Here is an 18512-nt window from a genome sequence, read left to right on the forward strand (position 1 = left end):
AGAAAAATTCTAAAACCTTTAGTTTGTTTTTATCTATTTTTAATGTTCAAAATGTGTGTGATCTGTTCTAGGTTTCATTCACAGTGGAACATGCAACAAAGTATTTGGATGTCTGGAGGAGGAGCACTTTGAACAATGCATGTGCTACCGTGACTGTGGTTATGATGGCGACTCTGTGTGTGGTTCTGACAGGACAGTTTATCAAAACCAATGTCAGATGGAGGTAGCTGCCTGCAGAAACAACACAAAGATACAACAGCTTCCTATGTCTCAATGCTCTGTTTGTAAGTCCTATACTACTTCATAAGATTTTACAACTCCTCTTCCTCTCTTAACTTTTAAGGCATGCCTTATGAATTTCAGCTTTTGCAACAAAGTTTATCTCACAACCAGGTTTGTTATTGTATGTTACTGGGGTGGTTGAGTAAAATATGTTTGAATTTTGTCACACACTGAAGTTGGTTCAGAATTATGCAGGCTGGCATTGTGTGTGTGTTTGGTAATTCTTAACATACCCTTTTGAAGAATAAAACAAAATAGCGTGCACAATTTGAATATAAATACAAACTAATCATTAAAATACATAAAACACAAGTACTGATCTCTGAATTCCAAAAGAGCAAAAGCAGCACTAATCCACTTAGCGTGGTGGATGACCCGTTGATCTCCACTGCACTACCTTCATAGTGCGGTAAACTTCAGTGGTTCATCCACTATACTGGAAATGAAAATGTTTTCTGGTGAAAACACCTGAAACATTCTTTCTCAGATCAAAGTTGGGAAGCGAGGGAAGAGCTTCCCCCATGTCCGAAGTTTTTGTTTTTGTTTGCTATGATGAACTTCACAGCAAAACAAAAGAGATCACAAATCATGCTAATGGTGCAGTCAGATATTACTTTTGATTGGTGCCCATGATGCAACTCTGCCCCCAAGCTCCAATCAACTCAGGAGAAGCAGCGTTGGGAAGGAGACAATGAACTGGTACAAACGCTATCCCTCCCTAGTGGTTCTTTGCTTGGGGTGATCCAAGCATGGATCCTTTTCACCTTGGATACTGTTTGGGCGTAGGATGAGACTGACCTCTTGGGCGTGGGCATGTGCTCCTCCCACACCCCTGGCACACCAGTCTTTCATCGATTCAGGGTGTTTAACCCAATCTGCCCTCCTCCCAAAGGGAACAGAAAAAGAAGTAAACCACTAGGGAATTGTTGTGTTTACTGTTTTTGGGAGAGCGGTACCGGCCTTCCTGGGCATGAGCCTCTGCTCAACCCTACCCCCTGGACTCAGCAGTCTTTCTGACCCCAGGGCGTGTATAGGGGATATTTAGGCCCATTCTTCCCCCAGAGGTGGCAAAAGCCCCACTAGACACCAGGGTTCAAACAGGCCAGAAGAAAAAGAAGGGTCGAGTGGCCCACCCAGACATTGGGCCATGCCATTATCTCAGAACGGGGTCAACAATCTTTCTGCCTCCCGGGGCCATTTACCACAAATCTGCCCCCAGGAGAGCAGAAAGCCCACTAAACATGACATATATTATTTATTTTAGTAAAATACATGGGGTGTGGGCAGGCCACACAAGCGTTGGGCTTATCTACCACTCCTAATGTCAAAACGGTTCTTATGGGCCAACAGAGGGATAGTAAATTCAAATTCCTCTTTTGGCTGGTGGCACTGTTCTGTCTTGGGCGCTGGAAACAAGGAGGACCTACTAAACCTAGACATTTCTGAAATCTAGACACCCAGGAGAGTCCAGAGTAGTGTGACTTCCATAGATCCCACTATGCTTTCTTATACTGACTACCATGCAAAGCCTAAACTTTGGCTAAAATCACATATTTTCCTCACATCTGTGTCAGAAAGTTCTGGAACCTGCGAGGATCCACAAAATTCATACAACCTTGCGTTCCAACATTTCTTCTGATAAAAATGCTACCCCACTTGGCTGGCTGGACCTAGCCCCCATGACAGCAACAGAAGAAACAAGGGGCTGTGTAAAGACTCTATTGACTGTGACTGATGGTAGCTGAGTCTAGGCCCAAAATTCATAGCTACCCACATTGCCAAAAAGGGTTTTTTCATGCCTGAAACTTGATGTCTCCTCATTGCATTTTGGGGTTTTTGGTGTCACAGATGCTAGGCCAAGCTACACAAGAGGGGTCCATTTTTCATCAGAAGTGTGGGAACACAGAAGAAAACAAGTTACTTACCTGTAACTGCAGTTATCCAGTATTGGTTTTTTTCATAGATTAACATACCGGAATCATAGATTCACATGCCTGAATCATTCCCAGTCGCCGAAGGCGGGAGTCCAACGGTAAAATACAAAAGTAGTGCCATAAATAAATAGTAGGCTAAAAAGAAAAAAGTCTAAGGCCTAAATCTTAGTAGCCTATCGACATCCTTATAGAAAAAAGAACCAAAAGTCGTCTCCAACCAATCAGCTACCAGCACCTTCTAAAACACTCTCACCAGAGGCAGTTCTCCTCAGATTTTCCTAGCACAAGTGGGAAGTAAGTATCCCCAAATCACTGAGAACTGACTCAGCGGGGAGATGGGTGGGTGCATGTGACTCTATGAAATATACCAATACTGGATAACTGTAGTTACAAGTAAGTAACTTGTTTTCTTATCCAGTATTGGGGTATCTTTCATAGATTCACATGCCTGAATCAGAGTAGCAAGCAGTATGCCAAATGTACTGTCGTTAGCGGATGGTGGGAGACAAGTGTTCGTAAACTCCCAAACTACATCCATAACATTGAACACAACTGTACTGTCCAAGCTTTGAGAAAACAATAGTAATTTTAAAAAGACATTATAAGAAATAAAACATGAATATATAAATATATATATATAAATATATATAAATATGTATCTGTCTTGAAAGCAAATGAACACATGATCTGTGAAAGATAGGAGCATGAATACTGAAACCAATATAACAGCACAGAAAGAGAGAAAACTATAGAAACCTGATCTTAGTGAAAAAGATGGCGTAAGACGGCCTGTCCAACCGCTGTATCTTCCTGTTGTGCAGATTGAAGAGAGTAATGCCTTGTGAACGTGTGGACATTTTTCCATGTTGCAGCATGGCAGATATTTTCCAGAGTCACTCCAGCAAACAATGCTGTAGATGCTGCCATAGTTCTTGTAGAATGTGCTAGCAGGTTCCCTCAGCAAGGCTCAAGGGGGAATGCCCTGTTCATGCGATGGTCAGGGATTTGTGCACACGCTTTTCCCCCAATACCAGTGATCCTGAAAGTGCTCCACAAGATGAAGCTAGAGGGTTGCAGACTAATTCTCATTGTCCCCCGTTGGCCAAGACAGCATTGGTTCCAGGCACAGCTGCTATTGTCTCAAGCCTAGCCCATTCACCTTCATCCAACGCCAACATTGTTGTCACTGGACAGAGGTCAAGTGGTTCATCCGGACCCACGGTCCCTGCACTTGCACGCATGGCTCCTGATTTCTTAGAGTTAAAGGACCTCAACATTTCACAAGACTGTCGTGAAATTTTGGCTAAATCTCAGGCTCAGAGCAAAATCAAGACTTAACGCCTAAAATGGAAGTGATTTTGTTGTTGGTGCTAAGCGAATAACTTTCACCCAGTTCAAGCTCCTGCCGAACAAATCCTCCCTTATTTGCTTTCTCTAGCCAAATCTGGGCTTCCCTTTTCATCGGTCAAGGTCCATCTGGCTGCTCTTTCCAGATTCCGAAAATGCGCTAAACTTCCTTCTCTCTGTTCGTCCTCACTTTTCATGAAAGGATTTTTTCGAGCATTCCCATCTGGTGCGGGCACCCCCTCCAGAGTGGGAACTCAACATGGTTCTAGAGCAATTAATGAAACTTCCATTTGAACCGATCCAAAAAGCAGATCTTAAATTCCTCACTTGGAAGGTCGCTCTTTTACTGGCTCTGACTTCCGCATGAATGGTTAGTGAAATCCAAGCTTTCACTATTAAGGAACCCTTTTTACATGTTTTTTTTTAAAAACAGATTTTATTTGTCAAAATATCACAAATGGCGCAGATCTCTGTACCCCTGAGACAACTGCCGCATGTAAGACACACATATTGAGTTTGACCATTTTTCGTAAATATACAGGAGAATATGAAATGCAATACAAATAAAATCAGAACTCTCAAAACAACCAACACCCCCCAGTGCACTGTCTTCCTATTCTAGAGCCACTTATCACTGATAGTACTTTTCGGCTCTGAAAGAACCGCGCCTGTATTGAAGGGCGCCTACAGATCTAGCGGTATCTGTGTCGGTTTTCATAGTTAGGAGGGCCTCATCAATGTGCTTCCCTAACAAAAAATCCCCATCATAGGCCATGTCAAGAATCTTTGTTTGGACTTCAGGTCTGAAAGTAGTGGCTTTAAACCACCCCTGGAGTCTAAGCACTGCAGCTCCAGCAAGTTTAAGGAAATTGGTGTTAACAATGTCCAGTGCACAATCTATTGTTTCTGAGGCAGCACGTTCACCCTCCAATAGGATTTTCCTGGCCTCCTGTCTATGGTCTTCCGGGGTGAGGTCAATGAGACCCGCCATATCTGACGACATTTGCGGGTCATAACGGCGGATAATCGCAAGAGCATTAGCAGCTCTAATAGAGGCCGCTGCCATGGAGGAAAATTTCTTGCCTCTGAGGTCCAAACGAAGTCCTTCCTTGTCAGGCGGCGTGGTGATAGGTTTTGCAGGATTCTTTGATCGCTGTTGGGCAACTTGCGAAAGGACTGAATCTGGTCGCGGATGACCTATGAGACAAGATGGGCTGTTTGCGGGGGCACGGTATTTCTTCTCTATGCGAGGAAGCACTGCCGGGATGGATGCAGGCATCTTCATTATCTTAACCTCCTCCTGCCAGATGTAGTCTATGATGGGTACAGCCTGCGTGATTTTTCTGGACTCCTCCTTGAAATCATGTAAAAACAATCTGTCTGTTCAACAGTAACGGGCAGTTGGAATCTAGCAGACGCCCACTGCATCAAATTATGAAAACCTCGATGTCCTTAGGAGAAGAATCAGAGGGTGGCGGAGAAGGCATTGGAATTATATATTCGTCCCAGGGATCCGTAATGGGAGCATTGTCAGGTAATTAGCCTTCCTCAACCTCATCTTCAGAGGATGAAGTGTCATGCTGTACCTGTTCAGTAGGACCCAAAGGCTGAGCCGGTGTAAAAGGAGCATCAGGCTCAGGTAAAGGATCAGGAACCACTGCTGGTGGGGGTACATTTTCAGAGAAAGCCTGTTGAGGGGGAAACCTTTGACGATGATCCGCCAACATAGCTTGAAGATCCTGTATCAGCGTTGGAGGAAAGTGACTCATTTCCCTCTGGCGTGACTCCCTTCTGTGGAACTGATATCTATGATGTGGAACCATAAGTTGCTCCTGATAATATTGTTCCTGATAGTCGTCGTCGTTGTTATCCTGACATTTGATGTTAAGCTCAGAAGGATGATGAGCAATGCCATAAGGTCCCTCATCTTCCTCGTCCACATAATCATCATCTTCTACGTAAGTTTCTAAGAGGTGTGAAGGCAGAAGCGGAGAATTCTTACTATAATCCTGTTGCGCAATGGGCCTTTGGAAAGTCTTGAGTTGGGAAAGTCCAGATGACATGGTCGTCGACTGTGAAGGTACAGTAATTGCCGTTGATTCGTTGATTTGAATTTGTATATCCGTTGTCAACTGACTCTTCTTCGACGGGCTCTTCATCGACGGGCTCTTCGTTGACGGTGTCTTCATCGATGGTGCCGTCGTCGACGGAACGGTCGTCGGCGGAGCAGTCGGGACAGACGTCGACGATGTAGTAGACTTCGTCAATGGTAACGCCTTCATCGACGGTGGAGGCTTCGTTGCCGTCGCCGATGGATTCGACATCGACGGTGTAGTCGTCGATGGGGACTTTGTCGATGATTTTCACGTCAACGATTCTTCAAGAACGGACTTAGTCTTGGTTGTGAATCAGATTCTGGTAGACAGCATAGGTGAGGAAATGGCCGTCGTCGAGACAGTTGCTGTCGACGATGGGGCAGAAGAAGTCACACAAATCGATGAGATTTGACATGTCCTTTACTCACGTTTTTTGAAGAAGATGTTTACTTAGACTGCTTGACCGATGTAGAGGGTGGAGACAGCGTTGACCCAGAGGAAACCTTAGGTGACCTCTGTAAAGGGTCAGTGACATCATGAGAAGGTTTGTGGTGTTTTCTTCCCTCACTAGAAGAGCTGTCATGAGATCTAGCTCTCTTGCTAGAAGTAAAGGCTCGGTCTTCCTCCTCAGCCGAAGAGGATGTGAGCCATAAAAGTAGTCTTGCCTCTCTATCCCTAAGAGTCTTGGTAGGTAAAGTACGGCAGATCTTGCAGTCTTTTGCCTCATGCTTCGGATAAAGGCAATAAATGCAATCCTTATGCTGGTCATCAACATGGACCCTTTTCTTATCACAGGTCCTGCAGGGTTTGAATAGAGCTTTCCTGAGTGGCACACAGGGAGACTCCTTTCCACACGACGTGCAGTGAAAATCTGAGGAGAACTGCCTCTGCTGAGAGTGTTCTAGAGGGTGCTGGTAGCTGATTGGTTGGAGCTGACTTTTGCTTCTTTTTACTATAAGGATGTAGAGAGGCTACTAAGATTTAGGCCAAAGGCTTTTTTCTTTTTAGCCTACTATTTATTAATGGCACTACTTTTGTATTTTACAGTGGCACTCCCGCCTCGGCGATGGGGAATGATTCAGGCATGTGAATCTATGATTCAGGCATGTGAATCTATGAAAGATACCCCAATACTGGAGTGGAACATTTCTTATTACCAATTAGATTGCTCTCCATGTTTGCCGCCCAAATGTAAGCCAGTTTGTCATAAAGAAAATGTTTGCCATTTGAATTATATGATAGAATGAATAACACCCAAATAAATTCAGAGGTGTACAATAGCCACTAATCCTAAACTCAGAATCTTGTGCACATTTCAAACAAACATAGGTTTCTTTTCCTTTATATCCATTTTTCATTCATTAGATTTTACCAAATGAACTGGTCATGGTCAGTACATAGTGAAAAAGAATTATAAGCTACTGTTCAGTTGTTGTCTCGGAGAATCACATGTCATTGGACAACCAACAAATACGATATATCCCTGTGACCAGAAGGGTCGTGGCAGACATAATGGATAATAGTTTTGTAAATCAGCCATGGAAGCAAAACAATTACAAATAAAAACTTCAGCAATGGATATTTTTTTTACCTACTTATTTTCATTAGTTTGTTTTATTTCAAGGATTAGTTTCTTGTGGAAAATCCTCATCAATCTATACAAATGATACCTTGCTGAACTTGTAATTATGTCTAGTTTTCAGAATTGTATAGCTTAATGGGTTCACCCTTGAGTTTCACACCGGTTTCTACCACAAACTAAAAATAGGTTGAAATTGCAATAAAATTGGAAATATGGACTCCCAGGGTTGTAAACAAGAATGGGTTTTCTTTCACGTCTCTGCTTATTCCTCAAAGCTGGGAGTGTGGTGATCTCAGCACAGCAAACATTTTGTTAATGCCTAACAAAATATGCATGTGTCAGTCTGTAACGGAACTGGTGCTCATGTAAGGCACTCTGATACCGGAATCCAAGAGCAAGCCCTGGACTGGACCATTTCCTTCCTCTCCGGCAGAACGCAGAGCGTCCGTCTTCTGCCCTTCCGCTCCAAAGCCAACAACATCATCTGCGGCGTACCACAGGGCTCCTCCCTCAGCCCGACGCTGTTCAACATCTACATGGCCCCGCGCCCACGTTACCCACCAGCACGATCTTAACATCATCTCCTACGCCGACGACACCCAGCTAATCCTCTCCCTCACCAGGGACCCACACACCGCCAAAACCAACCTCCACGAGGGAATGAAGGCCGTCGCAGATTGGATGAGGAACAGCCGACTGAAGCTGAACTCCGACAAGACGGAGGTCCTCATCCTCGGCTCCACCCCCTCAGCTTGGGACGATTCCTGGTTGCCGACCACGCTAGGAACAGCACCGACACCCACCGACCACGTATGCAACCTGGGTTTCATCCTCGACTCCTCCCTCTCCATGTCGAAGCAGGTCAACGGCATCACCTCCTCCTGCTACAACACCCTCCGCATGCTTCGCAGGATCTACAAGTGGATCCCCACCGAAACAAGAGGAACAGTGACCCAGGCCCTCGTCAGCAGCAGGCTAGACTACAGCAACGCACTTTACGCAGGTATCCAGGCAAAACACCTACAACAATTGCAACGCATTCAAAACGCCTCCGCCCTGCTGGTCCTCAACGTTCCCCGCCGCAGCCACATCACCCCCCACCTGAGAGACCTACACTGGCTCCCCGATGAAAAGAGGATCACCTTCAAACTACTCATCCACGCACACAAAGCCCTCCACAAAACCGGACCAGCCTACCTCAATGGCCGACTCAGCTTCTACACCCCCACCCGTCAGATCCGCTCCGCCAGCCTCGCCCTCGACGCTGTCCCCCGCATCCAACGAACGACCGCCGGCAGAAGATCCTTCTCCTTCCTTGCCGCCAAGACCTGGAACACCCTCCCCACCCACCTGCGGCAGACCCAGGACCTGCTCACTCTCAGAAGAATCCTCAAGACCTGGCTCTTCGAGCAGTAGCAGCAACCCTCACCCCCTCTCCCCCTTCCAGCGCCTTGAGACCCTCACGGGTAAGTAGTGCGCTCTATAAATGCATTGATTCATTCATTGATTGATACCTTCGGATCTAATTTGCGCTTTATTAAACTCCCCAAAAATCCTGCCACGCATTACAGGAATGTTATACTGTAATGCCCAACCCCTTAAGTGAAGTGAGGCACTGCCCTCCTCCTAGCTCCCAACCCCTCCTGAGGCGTCCCACCCTTCCCTTTCCCCTCCTCCTCTTCCCTTCTCCCCCCTCTGCACCCCTAACATCCTTCTATCTCTTGCCCAGCTCTTCCTCTTACTCCTTATCCTCTGGATCTTAGTCCTCTTCTTCCCAGCCCTGAGAAGCCCTCCTGGGCATCCTCCCTGGTACCCCTCCCTCCCCCTCGCCTTCCCCTCCTCAGCTATGATGTTAGGTCAGCCATAGTGTTTTGTTTTCACCAACCGCTAGGATATGATCGCTTATATGCTTGTGTATTGAGACTTAGCTCCTGCGAGGCTAGGCATGTACAGCACTTGTCAAATGCTCTTGCTAATCTTTTTGTACGATATTCTACCGTCCACCATTAGCATCCATTATGTATGGTATGGCGATGCATGTTTGTCTCTTTAACTTTTAATAAAAAGAATTGACAAGAAAACTCCCCAAAAAATGTTTAAGGGAAAAACATATGCTTTATTGTACAGAAATGTTCGACATTTTTCTGACAAAAAACAAAATTTTCTATATTTTGCCAAATTTCTGATCCTTCCAGGGAAATCCACTAACCCAAATGTACCTTTAGAATCCCCAAGATGTAGAAAAAAAAGGATCCCCATTTGGAATGGATACCTTTTATGGAACAAAGTTATGAAGGCCGAAGCACAAGTGCTTCAAACATCAACCCAGCATTGACAATGCCTATAGGTCTGACTTATGAATTAAGGTGACTTTGTGTATGATGGGTTTCAGGCACTTAGTACGTTAACTTGCATGTAGTCTGTCACTAACCTTTGCATTCGTGCAAACATTCATTGACTCACTCTTGCATTCACCCAGTGATACGACAATTAAAACACACACAAACTCAATAATACACCTACAACTTGGGAACTACCAAGGGTTCCCTGCCTCCTTGTTTGCAAACTCAATAACATATGAATGCTAAATTAATGGAATACAAATATCAAAAAAGAAAAAATGCTCCCGTGTAAACATAGCTCACAATAATGAAACTTAACACTGTAGCAAATATCTGTCTCAGGAGGTATTGTACATGGTCTATCACTGTTCTAAAGTTCCAGGACGGCTGCCATATTTAGAACCAAAGTGTTGAACATATTTGAATGGTAAAACAATGATACACTATAGACAAAAGCATTTAATAATGATCTCCTAGTTTAGAGGAAGTGGCCACTTCGGATGCGGCACACTGCTGATGAAATGTGTGAAAAAGCAAGTGACCCGTTAGCTCGTCCTGTAGAGCTGTGGTATCATCTTAAGAAAAAATTAAATAGAAAGAAAACAAAGAAATGAAAAGGGAAATATAAAAGAGAAAACAAAGAACCAAAGGCCTTGCCACCCAGCAACGCTGGGCACTCAAGTGCACTAATTTTCAGGTGGTTGTGCATGTGATCAGAAAATGTTGTTAATCCCAGGGAAAGAGAGCCAATGGCTAATGTGGACTAAACCATTATCCCATGCAGCTCACTGTCAAGGATGAAAGTAAACTGTAAATGCCACTCAGACAGACCAATGGTAGAAGAGGGATGTGCCAAAGGCCCCCCATGTTTTTACGGGCCAGATGTACAAAGCCTTTTTGTGTTCACAAAAGTTCAGGTACACAAGATCGGGCCGTTGGTGACCTCAAAAATGCGTTTTGATATGTATGACACCCAAATTGCAAGTCACAATTTATTTTAATTGAATCACGATTTGTGTTTGTGACCAAGTACTGCATCATTATTTGGAAGGGGCATGTTTAGGTTTTCCGTTTAAAATACTGATTCTGTATGGAATATATTAATGTTTTACTTCCAAAATCTGCTCACAAAATATTAATTTGTAACCAACTACAGAAATGTAGGGTAACCCATTCATAAACAAGAAGTGGTCCTCAAGAAGCCTCTTCCCCTTTGTCAACGTTGACAAAAAACATATTTTAAGAGTAGGTTGTGGCCCCATGGAACGCGGTCTATTCTTGAAACATCTTACTTAAACTTTTATTTTTTTTAAACACATTCTATTTTCTTTAAAGGAAAACAGGCATTTAAATAAAATGCTTTATTGAAAAGCAATCACAGACATGCTGGTCTGCTGACCTCAGCAGCAGTCCACCATGCAAGTGATGAATGTGATTCATAGGGGGTCACAATGTGTGACCTACTTCATTAATATTCATGAGGTAGGTCGAAACGTGAACCAACCTACTAATGCACCGGTCGGTTTGCAAAAACAGAATGGATTCGGTAAAATTCAGAGCAATTTGCAAGCACTTTTACTGAATCCATTCTTTGTGCATCTGGCCATATATAGATATAAATTCATGTATATGGATGTATACATTATTTAATAGTTTTATTACAAGATCCTGGCAGACAGCTAAGAAGAGATTCTAGCAAGAATTATTACAGTACAGACCTTCTAACCATAAAGTGAAACTCACCGCTTTGGGGCTCAAGTTTGATCAAATAAAATGTAATATTTGGGTTAATTTAATATTTTTAAACCAAGGCCTTGCCTACAGTGTTATATGGCTGCTTTTCAGGCCAGGTGCTATGGTTTTGATTCCATCAGTTGGTGGTGAAGCCTTGCTGTAATTCACTTGAAGTATGGGCCTTTTATGCCACATTACACAGTTTGTGGATCCTGTTATCAACGTATACAAACGTCCTATAAACAAAATAGTTTGTCTAAAATGGATAGCAAATTCAGGACAAAAGCCCTTGGAGTGGGTGCTGTTACTGGCCACTAACTGCCCAGAAACCTAAAATCCTGCAACTGAGGTCCATTAAAGCAAAAACAACAAAAAAACAAAAAACAGGGCTAACAATCAAAAAAAGGTTTGTTTCCTACACTCTTACTGGGCACTTCTTTAAAATTGTGTTTGTCTTGTAAGGAATATCCTCAGAGAACGTCTGGGTGGACTTCCACAGAGATCTGTTATACTGACCCGGCAGAGCATTAACACTGGACTCTCGGAAAAGGAGGATGTTGTTCAGGTGCTTTCTATTTATTCCGTAGTTTAAGAGCAAATACCTTAATTGCCTCCGGGGTAAGGGCCTTATTTAAAAACAGTTCCAAAAAGAGCTAGTCTTTATGGAACTATCAATTCAAGTCTCAAATATAATAATGTTTGACGGGGGTTTGTTGGAACATTAGCAAAGAATACATGAAACATGGCTGGCATCCAATGGTAAAATTCTCAATGATAAATCTGGGAAATATAGTAGAACACAACATTATTTCTGAGTCTGTGTAGGTTAGAGCATTTGTACAAGGAGTGTGCCTTCTCCACATAACTATCTATTTTATGTGGAAATGGATCTTGGGTTTTCTGTACCATCCAGTCGAGCGATGCTTAGCAACTCTGGTCTTTAAAATCTTCATAAGGTAGTCACACAATTCCACTTTGGAGAACCCACTGGAATCAGAGAACATGACAGCATATTCTAAAGTAATATCCATGGAACCTGTGGGATTGTAGATATAGTCTTAACACTGGAACCCAGAATAATGGAGGGGTTCTTACTAAATAAATCAGACAAGTCATCATAATCCTCTGAGTCTGCAGTACTTGGAAAGTCCCTCAATGTTATTGGTTTGGAGTCTCAGAGCTTCAATTTGTAATGTTTTGGCACTTAATGGCTCAAAGCTGAACTAAATCAACATCAACAATGTTGTAAATGTCAATTAACCCCATGACGAGGCCCTCTTTGGTGCTGAACTGGTGCTCAACATAACCTTTAACTGCGCTAATGCTTCAGTTATGTCTTTCCTTGGCATTGAGCCCCTCAATGTCAAACCATTCCTTGAATCTACCACTTTAGAAGTCATTAAATGATGATCAAAAGTGGAATGGTCCTGTCTTATTTTATTTTATTTAGAGAGTTTTATATAGCGTGAACGTGACCCTTGGGTATCAGAGCGCTTCACAGATACATATACATGAGGTAGATTTGAGATACAACTCGCATAACATTACAATATAGTGAATGAGGTAGGTAAGTATAGAGCTATTTAGTAAACGTATCACACTGATATGAGGTAGGTTAGGTATACGTCTAAAAGGGGATATATCCTGGAATATGTACAATGGTTTGCTAAAATTAGGCTAGTATTAACATCGGGATTACACATTTCTATATAATTTCTGTCTGCATCTATCTCCCAGGTTATCATATATGTTATTCTACTAGCCTACTATATTGTATGCTGTATTCCTGTACAAATAGTTCTGACTTGTCTTTATCTGGGTGATCTTCCTCCAGGTTCCCCGTTTAACTAGAGACTTTGGGGCAGATTTACGAATGCCTTGCGCCGCCGGTGTGTCACTTTTAACATGGGAAAAAGTGACGCACCGGCGGCGCAGGGCCTTCATAAATCTGCCCCTTTCTCTTTATTCCATTTTTATGTTCCGTTTTGGTACATCTAAGACGCGGTGGCGGTGAAGTCCGTTCTTGTCTATGTAAGGAACTTACTCATTAGGAAGATCTTCGCTTCCTTTTTGAATGTTGCCGTGTTTGTAATTTTACTGATATTCGGAGGGAGTGAGTTCCATATTCTGGGGGCTGCCCCAGAGAAAGCTCTGTCGTATGTTTTCTTCTTCCGGAAGATGGGTGGCCTCAGCAGCAGCTCCTTGGCACTCCTGGCTGGTCTGCTTCCTCCAGAAAGCTCAATCTTCTGGGCCAGGTATCTTGGTGTTTTGTAGTGGAGTGCTTTGCGGGTGATACATGCCATTTTAAATTGGATTCTGGCTTCATATGGTAGCCAGTTTAATGCTTTTAGGTGTGGTGAAATATGGTCGGATTTCCTCGATCCGGTAATGAGCCTTGCTGCTGCATTGAGGCATGCTTTTAGTGGTGCCGTGGAAATTTTTGGTAGACCTGCTAAGGTTGTACATCCGTATTCAATCCTTGAGATAACTAATGATTGTATTGCCAGTTTGAGATCTGCAGACGAGATGAATGGTTTCACTTTCCTTAAGTAGTTCAAGTGATTTGATGTGGGCTTTCATGTCTAGATTCTTATCCAATGTGATTCCTAATGATTTGGCTGAGTCCACTAGCGTAGGGGTGCAGTTTAGTGCTGTGATCAATTTGGTCCATTCCATCGCCTCTGTGTGGTTCTTTGGTGGTGAGATTAATAGGAATTCAGTTTTTTGTGCCTTTAGCTTCAGGTGATTACTGGTTAACCAGCGTATTGTCTCTTTTAAAGCCTCATTGATTAACTTGATGTCCTCCATAGATGCGACCTTGATGTAAATCTGCGTGTTGACCGCGTACATGTGATAGGATATGTTTGCGTCTCGGAGGATTTCTATCAGAGGTTCGACGTATAAGTTAAAAAGTGAAGGAGATAGTGTAGATTCTTGAGGGACTCCGATTGAGTTCGGACAAGATTGGGATAGTGTCTGGTTGACCAAGAACCTTTGAGATCTATTCTGAAGGAAAGATTCAAACCATTTCAGCGCAATTCCCGACATTCCCATCCTTTTGTGTAGTCTGTCTAGTAATTTTTCATGATTTACAGTGTCAAATGCAGATGACAGGTCAAGAAGGACTAGTAAACATGTTCTATTGAGATCTAGGGCCTGTATTGCGTCATCGACGATATGTAGGATCGCTGTTTCCGTGCTGTGGCCTGTTCTGAATCCCGATTGACAGTCGTCCAATAGCATGAAATTAGTGATGTGTTTGCTTAGTTGGTTTTGTACACATTTTTCGATTAGTTTGGCCAGTAACGGAATATTGGTAACTGGGCGAACGTTATTAGGATCTGCTGGGTCCGCTGGTGGTTTCTTGATGATCGGTACAACTTGGCCTGTTTTTAAGCATTCTGGAAGGATCCCTTGTGATAGTGAGGCATTTATTATTTTTGTCCATATTGGGATGATGATGTGGTTGATGTTTTGTAGACATTTGGTGGGGAGTGGATCATTATAGTGGTTATTCGGTTTGATATCCGCTAGTGTTTTGATCATATAACTTGAAGGTATCCCAATGCGCTTTGTTTTTTGCTTCCTCGGGGTCGATTGTCAGAGTGGTATTGTACAGTCTGTGTAGTTGGTTGTGCAGGTTGTCTGCTGCCATCTTGAGCTCTGTTTCCAAAGTGTTGGCCTTGTCGGTGAAGAAATTAGAGAATTTTTCACAGCTCAGCTGAGTTTTAGTGGTTTCTTGGGCCGATTTTGCCGATTTGTTGGATTGTTGCTTTAATATCTCAAATAGTTTCCGTGGCCTGTTTTTGGCGTTCTCCAATTCTGATCTAATATATTCTTTTTTGGACTTGAGGATCTTTTTGTTGTACTCGTTTCTGATTGTTCTTAGCGATTTCAGCTCTGGTGTTGAAGGGTGTTGTCTCCATTTTCTTTCGGCCATTCTTAGTTTCCGTCTATCATTATTCAGTGTACTATTAAACCAAGGGTTTTTGTCCTTTTCCGAGACTCTTTTTAGCTTTAGTGGCATAACTATATTTGTTACTGTCGTAGTGTAGTGGTCAGTTAGGTCATTCACATTCCGCAAGTTGTTCGGTGGATTCAGATCTTTCTCACAATTTTCTACTAACCGTTCAATATTCGAGTCTTTAATGTCACGGGTCCACTTTTTGAGTTTAATAGGCTGCACGATCTTTTCCCTTTTCAGTGTTGGTATTAGGAAGGTTATGGCATGGTGATCCAACCAGTCACACGGCATAACTGAGTGGATCACTATGTTCTTGTTTCTTGATAATTTCCAGTCTAGCGTTCCTCCTTTTGAGTGTGTTGGCTGTGTGCAGGCTTGGGTAAGGTTTAGCTCAGTCAAGAAGTCTTTAATAGCGTTGACCAGTTTGTCCTTCCTGTCGTCCCAGTGTAAGTTGAAATCACCCAGGAATATGTTGTTAGAGTGAGTGTTAGAGTTATCCGTGATAATCTCCATTAACTGGTCTATAAAAATAGCATTATTTCCTGGAGAATGGTATATGGCATGCAGGTTGCATCTTTGATTGTCTGTTGATCGTACATTAAGACCTAGGTATTCATAGGATTCCAGAGGATCGGATTGTATTTGATTGATTGCTATGTCTGATCGGTGGATGCAGGCTATCCCACCTCCTATCTTTTTTGGTCTATCCAGTCTTACTATGTTATAATGAGGGGGCACTAACAGATCTATGCATGGAGATGATGATTCCGAAAGCCATGTTTCTGTTAGGATCGCTAGATCAATTTCCTGGTTAATGGTAAGTGCAGCGATGTCTGACGCATGTTTTACTGCGGACCTACAGTTGAGCAATAGACATTTCAGAGGCTTTCTTGCGTTACTAGGGTCCCGTTCAAGCAGGTTCGTGGATAGCTGGACTTGATGTAAGTTGTTGAGGTCTGGTTTCCTTATCTTTTGTCTGGATGTTCTATTACCATCAATTGGAACTGTTCTAATTACCTCCCCTCTACTGTGTTCTGTGGGCTCGTATACCTGTAGTTAGGACAGGGTTTCTTCTTCTGTTATGTACCTAAGAGTCCTATCTGGTCAATTGTGCCTATCTGTTAATGGAATGGCCATCTCATTCCTTTTTTCAAGAGACTTCTGCATTAATTCTTGGATGTGCTCAACTTTGGAGTGTGTGCCTACAGTGATTTCCAGGATCTTTTCCATTGTTTTCAGTGTGTTTAGGATGTCCTTTGACATGTTGTCAATTTGTGTCTGTATTCCTTTAATGTCTCTCTGGGTCTGAGGCCCTGTATTAGGAGTGTTCATCCTCTCGGTTCGGTGTTCACAGTTTGTGTTCCCATGTGTAAGATCTATTCCTTTTCTCAGATTCCTTTCCTTTGTGCCCTTAGTTCTGTTGTCCGTGCCTCCACTATGTGAGAAGTGCGATGCACTAACTCTGTTGTGTGAAATTTCTGTCAGTTTTGGGTGACGAACATTTCGTGTGTTCCTATCTGACCTTTGTGTTGTACATGGGGAGTTTGCTGGAGGGTTGGCGTTTTCCATATCACTTGTGTCTAGATTCCTACTGAGTGGCCTATTTATAGGCGAAGTCACTTCTTGCTGTGAGAGCAGCGTTGATTCTTCCCTCCGTGTTTGCTGCGGGGCAGTATTACCAGTAATTATAGGTATTTCTTTTCTGTTTGCAGCCTCTTCATCCAGCCTGTCTTCACTCTCCGTTGAGTCTCCTGGTGTTGTTGAGCGTTGTGGACCCACCTCCTGAGGGGGCAACGATGATTCTTCCCTCTGTGCTTGTGCCGGAGCGGTGATAGCCAAGAGTATCGGTGTTTCTGTGCTCTCTGTATCCTCTCCGTTCAAACTGTCTTCTGTCTCAGTTGTGTCTCCTAATGGCATTGTGTGTTGAGGATGCTGAGGTTCATTGGGTAGAGCGATGTCTGTGTCACCTGGTGGCGTTACGTGTTGTGAGTCCTGTGGTTCTCTCGGCAATATGCTGCCTGTGGTGGTAGAGTAGATGGAGTCTAGAATGTCTACTTGTGCGGTCCGAAGATGTTGTTGGTCCCTTGGGTTCTCTACACATTCTTTTAAGGTAAAGAATATGTGGTCAAATTTCTCTAATTAGACATTAGCTGCTTGTATAAGCACTATTCCATGCTTGTATAATGTTATGCACAGGTCTGCTCTGAGTTTAGGTGACGGTATGATCAATAGTTTAGTGCCATGTGGTATATTGCTGACAGTTTTTATGCTCAATCAATCAGGTCATTTGTAGAGCGCACTACTCACCCGTAGGGTCTCAAGGCGCTGGGAGGGGGGGGGGTGCCGCTACTGCTCGAACAGCCAGGTCTTGAGCTTCCTCCTGAAGGAGAGGTGGTCTTGGGTCAGGCGCAGATTGGTCGGAAGTGAGTTCCAGGTCTTGGCGGCCAGGTAGGAAAAGGATCTTCCTCCTGTCGTCGCTCTTCGGATGCGGGGGACGGCGGCGAGGGCGTGGTTGGTTGATCTGAGGAGGCGCTTGGGAGTGTAGAAGTTGATCCGGTTGTTGAGGTAGCTCGGGCCTTGGTCGTGTAGGGCTTTGTGCGCGTGGGTGAGGAGCCGGAAGGTGATTCTCTTGTTGACCGGGAGCCAGTGCAGATCTCTCAGGTGTCCGGAGATGTGGCTGCGTCGGGGGATGTCGAGGATGAGTCTCGCCGAGGCGTTCTGGATCCGCTGGAGTCTCTTCTGGAGTTTGGCCGTGGTTCCGGCGTAGAGGGCGTTGCCGTAGTCCAGTCGGCTGGTGACGAGGGCTTGGGTGACCGTCTTCCTCGTCTCGGTGGGGATCCACCGGAAGATCTTACGTAGCATGCGCAGGATGTTGAAGCATGACGAGGAGACGGCGTTGACTTGTCTGGTCATGGAGAGGGAGGAGTCCAGGATGAAGCCCAGGTTGCGTGCGTGGTCCGTCGGTTTGGGTGCGGTGCCCAGGGCGGGGGGCCACCAGGAGTCGTCCCAGGCGGAGGGCGTGGAGCCCAGGATGAGGACCTCCGTCTTGTCTGAGTTCAGTTTCAGGCGGCTGGTCGTCATCCATTCGGCTACGTCTCTCATCCCTTCGTGCAGGTTGGCTCTGGCGGTGGCGGGGTCGTTGGTCAGGGAGAGGATCAGCTGGGTGTCGTCGGCGTAGGAGATGATGTTCAGGTTGTGTTGGCGTGCGATGGCCGCGAGGGGGCTCATGTA

At 44.2% G+C, this 18512-nt stretch overlaps 1 protein-coding gene across 2 annotated transcripts in view; it reads left to right on the plus strand.

Annotated features, from left to right (window-relative positions):
* CPAMD8 (C3 and PZP like alpha-2-macroglobulin domain containing 8) overlaps window positions 1–18512 on the plus strand; it is a 1183022-nt gene that overhangs the window by 899896 nt on the left and 264614 nt on the right. For both annotated transcript variants that reach the window (XM_078671323.1, XM_078671324.1), the window contains exon 40: window positions 72–284. In XM_078671323.1, coding sequence (XP_078527449.1) covers window positions 72–284 — 213 coding nt within the window. The remainder of the gene's footprint in view (window positions 1–71; window positions 285–18512) is intronic.

Source organism: Lissotriton helveticus, chromosome 12 (genome assembly GCF_964261635.1).
Source record: "Lissotriton helveticus chromosome 12, aLisHel1.1, whole genome shotgun sequence".
NCBI classification, from domain to species: Eukaryota; Metazoa; Chordata; class Amphibia; order Caudata; family Salamandridae; genus Lissotriton; species Lissotriton helveticus.